At 39.4% G+C, this 6,000-nt stretch overlaps 1 protein-coding gene across 3 annotated transcripts in view; it reads right to left on the bottom strand.

The window, feature by feature from the left end:
- Positions 1-2,426: 2,426 nt before the first annotated feature.
- Positions 2,427-6,000, bottom strand: part of LRRC4C (leucine rich repeat containing 4C) — a 174,944-nt gene continuing 171,370 nt past the window's right edge. For all 3 annotated transcript variants that reach the window (XM_036326155.1, XM_036326154.1, XM_036326156.1), the window contains one exon: positions 2,427-5,339. In XM_036326155.1, coding sequence (XP_036182048.1) covers positions 3,375-5,297 — 1,923 coding nt within the window. In that variant the 5' untranslated portion in view covers positions 5,298-5,339 and the 3' untranslated portion in view covers positions 2,427-3,374. The remainder of the gene's footprint in view (positions 5,340-6,000) is intronic.

Genomic DNA, 6,000 nt, shown 5'->3' with positions numbered 1-6,000 from the left:
ATCTTATTATAAGGCCTAAGAGCAACCATGGACCAGCAACAATTTTTTTTTTCAAAAAAACCAAAACCAAACAAAACATTGATCAATGTTCAAAGGTCAAATGTCCTATTTCAACCACAGGAAAATATGATATTGATTCCATAGTATTCAGAATATAAGGGGAAGTGATTAAGCCATATCAGGGTGTATGTGTGTGAGCTATGCCAAATCCTCCTAGCACTTTACCAATACAAATATCTAGAAATGTTCAAAAGAATTGAGAAGATTGAGGTCATAGCCAGGTATAAAATGATATAGAGAAAAAAAGTTGGCAAATCTTCTTTTAGAACATCCTTGGTGAATATTCCCAAAGCAAACTGCATACCTTTAGTAGGATATATATCTATAATAATAAAAGCATAATATGCTAATTAGACTGGACAGCTGAATGACCTTCCAGACATCCTTCCGGACAACCTTCCAGATGAAGCTGGGGCTGCGAAGGCTGAGCCCCTTACACAAATTTTGTGCATCAGGCCTCTAGTATGTGTGTAACAATTATTATTATATTACCTTAATTTGGTTAATTATGAATGGCATATTTTGAGTGCATTAAGTATTAGAGAATACTGCCACTGGTTGCCTATGTATAGAGTAAAAAGAGCAGTCAACATAGAATTGTTTTACTGTAAGGATATACCAGATGTATAAATAGTCACAGCACAGTGTGTGATTGTCTTGATCCATCAGTGCAGCTTCTATACTGAGGGGCCAAAAGCCAAGGACGTTATGTGGAGCAAATACAGATATTTCTAATTATAAACATCTAGATTTCAGTGTCCTTTAAATCATACATTTATACCACTTCACCCTTCAACCCCCAACCTGCATGAGAACCTTTTGTCAAATGTGTGTCTATATTCACTGTGGAAGTCAAGTTTGGCGTAACCATTCTTTTATCCATATATATTTGTTTTTTTTTTTCTAAAATGTATTAAATAGGGCAAACATAATCTCTTATAGGATTGAATTGTATGCTTCATTTTCTTACCTAAATTTTTAGCTCAAGTTCACCTTTCATTCTATTCAGTAGGATTTACCTAACTGTTTAGCCAATCCCTCACAGAAAGGAGAATTGCATGCTGGGTCTAACTCCATAGGAATTATAAACTCAAGATGAAAGAAGGGTTAGAGTCAGCAGAGACAGAGCTCCTTAAGAACACAGCAAGTAGAGAAGGCAGGGTTTTTTCCCTTCTTGACTTATGCCACTCTTCTTTATACTAGCACATGCTTGAAATTCCTTGGTGGGTTTGTTTGTTTGTTTTGTATATGGGAATATATTAAGTACATCTGGTACTGAAAAGCTTGATAAATGGCCGCAAAAATATTTTCCTTTTCCCCCCAAGTCTTCTCCTCAGCAAAGTGAATGAGAATCGTTTTCCTAACACGGAAGGCAGGGAATAAGGGAGCAAAAGCCTGAAAGAGAATTGGTGATGAAAACATAGAGGCAAGACCCTTGTGTGATCACATTCATTTGCTATCCATTCCTTCTAGTTCTCTGACCTACTTAGCTAGTAATGATTGGTTTTTCACATCTGGACATCACAAAACTCTGGTGTGAGGTCCAACCTGCAGAGTTAAGTGTGGGTATCAAAGCAGCTCATCCATTAGAACCTGAAGTTTGCTCTAGCTTGGCCAACTCTTGTTTCACCAAAGGGGAGGCAGGTTTTAAGGGTCACTAATAAGAGGTGTAGATTTTCACTTTGCTTCAAAAAAAGGCAAAGTCATACATATATTATATGAAAATATCAGGAGAGTGTCACAGTGCCAGTAACCCCCAAGTTACTCTTTTCCTTGGAAGTTAGTGTATGTTCTCACACTGAAACTTTCTCCAGTTTCTTCAAGTACCTTTAGCAGGTTACCATTGTATTAGCATTGCTATCTCTTGGTATGAATCCAGTCATTCATAACAAGTTCCTTACGTGTACTTCTTTAAACTCTGTAATCTGCATTTGGAAAAAGAGGGGCAGCTCTTCCAGACGGATGGAAGAAACCATGAATCAAGAGGATTCTGTAATAACATTAACCTGATATTTTGAAACACCGGGGTCACAATTTGCAATCTTTCATGTAACAGTAAAACTAGAGCTGTCCCCCAATAACGAACTGATATTTCTTTAATCATATATCACACAGACAGTGATTGACTCAAGGGCATGAACCAGGTCTTGTCAATTGTGTGTCCACGCTAAAAACAATGTTTAACACATGGTAGGTCTTTAATAATTATTGTTAAATGAAACTTAATTTGTTGACACTCAGCACCAAAAATGACTTTTCAACTTGGATAACTTAGAATACCTTTGCATTCAGATGTCATACTTTGCCTAGCCGGCAGAATTTTATGAGATGGTAAAGAAATTATACTAAAACTTTCTTCCAACTGAAATTGAATTTACTTCACAAAATCATGATTTTTAATCTGAGCATTTAAAAAGGGTGACCCTAATGCGAGGAAAAAATACCACAGCATACTTGAATATATAGATCCAAAACTCAAGTCAACCTAATGAGACAGGACCCCATGGTGTTTGATGCTGTGACTGAAAAATAATGTATTTTCTTTCTCAGAAAGTAGAAAATCGAATTACCTTTAAGTTTCTTATATTTGAGCCATACTACAAATGAGCTGTGTCCAGATACAGAAAAACCAACAATATTTTTATTTATAATCTTATTTTTAGCGTTTGAACTACAAATTCTGGTTCTAGAGTTGTTGAAAAGATCATGGGTTTTATAGGTGCTCATATGTAAATTAATCTGTTGTTTGCTTACTTTTTTTTTCTTTTTTCCTTTTCCACTGATGGTCCTCCTCATAAATACAGAACAGGTCATTACATGAAAAATATAAGATCTTGCATTATTTTTCTCGTTCTTTCTTAAAAATCTATTTCTAATATTGCATTCCCCGTTGGACTACTTCATGAGGGCATGAGGGGGAAAATAAAAGAGGGAAAAAAAAGACAAAAATAGACTGGATCTCACCACTAGAATTCACCATAAAAATCTCAAAGTGTAACAGAATTCTTACAAAATTTCCTAGACCAGTTCCTTAGGGAATTGAGATCTATGAAAAATATGGCAATCAGGGAAGGCAGGGACAAGATATGCGAAAATAGGAAATAAGTGCAGCAAAAACAGGTTCTGAGGAATACACATAGTTTTGTCTGCTTTAGATCACAATAGAATTTTTAATAAATAAATTTCTTTTCTTTTTTGTATTTTTTTTGTAAAGACACTTTTTTTTGAAACAGTAGATTTAGCCCAGTCATTTGTGTCATTATTAATAAACTGTCTTTTTTTTTAATTGTTTGTTTTCTGTAGCCGTAAATGTTTTAGATCTGAGTCTCTTGTACATTGTCTTTCGAGTTCATTCGGATCAATAACGGTTCATGCACTGAACTGTGTATTGAATTTATTGTGTTAACTGTTGTTGTGTGGTTGAAGGGAGATTTGTAAGAGTTATAGTGATTTAGGTGCTCATGCTCGATAGCAGGCATGGGCAGGTGGCTTTCCATGGGAGTGTCTCCTGTAATCTCATCATCCACATTAATGATTTCAACAGTCCTTGTGGGGGCGTGATGGTTTTGCCTATGGTGCTGCTTCCTCATCTTGTAGAAAATGACCAGCATCACTGCAGCCATGAGTGTGATGGCCACAAAACAGCCAATGATGATTTTGGTAGTCTTCATGACCTCATCAATTCCTGGGATCCCACTGTTCAGATCAGTCACTGGGATGGTGAATGCTTTTTCTGTTGACCTTGTGCTCTGTGGCATGAGAGAGGTGGTCACATTGGTGGTTTCCCAGTCAATCGCTGGAGTGGGACCTACATTGTTGTCTGTGGTCCGTGCCTCATCCTGAGAAGGTTCCATAGTCTCTACTGTGACAGTTGAAAAGTAAGTAAAAGGAGTGGTGGCTGCTGCAGTAACATTCAGGGTGGCTGAAGCAGTGGTATTTCCAACAGAATTGCTCACCATACATGTGTACATGCCTGTATCTTGCACAGTTACATTCGTGAAATTTAACGTGCCATCGCTGAGCACAGCTATCCTCACTTTGTACGCCCCGTGTGTCATAACTGTTCCATTTGGGGTGATCCAAGATACGGAGGTCAGGGATGTGGAGGCCCGGCATTTTAGCTCAGCTGCCATGCCTTCAGTGACATTGAGGTCTGCTGGGGGCTCCACAATCACAGGAGCATAACATGTGAAATAATTCTGGTCGAGCTCCCCAATGTACCTCCCTTTCAGATTGGGAGGAGTGTTACAACGGGCACAACAAGCTGTGTTGGAGGGGGCCATGTCTTTTATCCACCAGCTGAGCCACAGTATGTCACAGTTACAATTCCAAGGGTTGTGATGTAAGTGAATCCGCTCTAGATGATGCAAGGGTGTGAAGAGGTCATGAGGCAGTAACGTTAGATTGTTGTGCGCCAGGTTGATTTCCACCAGTGACTGAAGGTTATCAAAGGCATTCCGTTCAATCACTTGAATCTGGGACTGTATCATCCACAGTTTTTGAAGGTGCATCAACCCCTGGAAAGAGCCCGGCCTGATAGCAGACAAATGATTCCCAGAAAGGTCTAGCTCATCTAGTTTTATGAGCGGTGTGAGGTTAGGGATTTCCCGTAGGTTGCACATGGCCAGGTTCAAATACCTCAAGTTGGACAGACCTTCAAAGGCACCTTCTGAGATGTATGAAAGCCTTTTCAATTCGCCTAAGTCTAGCCGGCGCAGAGAAGGGATTCTGTTAAAAGCATAAGAAGGGATGCTTTCGATGGGGTTGTTTCGCAACCAAAGCTCCTTCAGTTTAGACAAATATACAAAAGCTCCATTTGGGATGGTAGTGAGACGATTGTCAAAGAGTTCCAGAGTGTTGAGGTTCGCCAGACCATTGAAGGCCCCGATTTCAATGGTTCTAATGTGATTCCTACTCAACTGGAGGATTTCCAGGTGCCTCAAGTGCTTGAAGCTGTTCACTTTGATGATCTGGATTTGGTTCTCATGGAGGTTCAGCAGCCGAGTGTTGGTGGAAATGCCATCCGGAACCTCGCGTAGGTTTTTCCGAACACAAATCACCTTGCTGAACTGGTTGCTGCAGGAGCAGACCGAGGGGCAGGTTTGAGCCCGCACCAGACCAGCCACCACGAGAAGTTGAAGAGCCAGCAGCACCACAAGCAGGGGGTCAAATAAGGCCCTGTTAAACCTAGGACCTATCATTATCTGCTGTGGATGTAAGGTCATCTTGTTCAACATTCATAATTTATCTGGTGTTGGTCCTTCTGGAGCTCAAATGGTCTGCAATACAATAAGAGCAAAAAAAGAGAGAGTTAGATCTCTCTTCCAACATGTCTTTCTGGAACAATGCCAGTGATACAGCGTATCAGCCATCATTTCTCAGACTAGGCAAACAACAAATTTAATATCCTTTATTGAGTAATGAGTCTCATATTTTTATAAAAATGTTCCTGCACTTCAAATTAGCAGCCATCTACAGACCCTATTCCATCAGCTATGCAATCACAGAGAAATGGAAGAATGAAGCGGAAAAACTTAATAGAGTGATAACCAATCAGTGTGAGCTGAATGCATGAGGACAAATGAGGTGTACTCCACCATTCAATTCACTGTCTGATCAAATTGGAAAAGTTCAGAAAATAGAATTTGGGAGCTATACCCACAAATCTAATAGATCCCTTGCAAATTAGTAATAGCTGACATTTTATTTGGGGTTACTCTATGTGCCAGGCACCCCGGGCTATAGGCCTCACAAACAATCCTATCCAGGAAGGCTACATAAGTTGCAGAGCTCAATATAAAATGAAAATGTGGGATGCCTTGTTAATAATTATTAAGAATTTCAAATCCATAACAATAGAGCATGAAGCTAAGTGTAGACCCTTCTGAGAATGGGGCCCTTTGCAATTACACAGTTTGCCTGTCTGATCCTTTCCAAACC

This window comes from Myotis myotis, unplaced genomic scaffold (genome assembly GCF_014108235.1).
Source record: "Myotis myotis isolate mMyoMyo1 unplaced genomic scaffold, mMyoMyo1.p scaffold_m19_p_10, whole genome shotgun sequence".
Lineage (NCBI taxonomy): Eukaryota > Metazoa > Chordata > Mammalia > Chiroptera > Vespertilionidae > Myotis > Myotis myotis.
The sequence above is the reverse complement of the archived record's forward strand: the minus strand, read 5'-3'. Positions and strand labels throughout refer to the sequence as shown.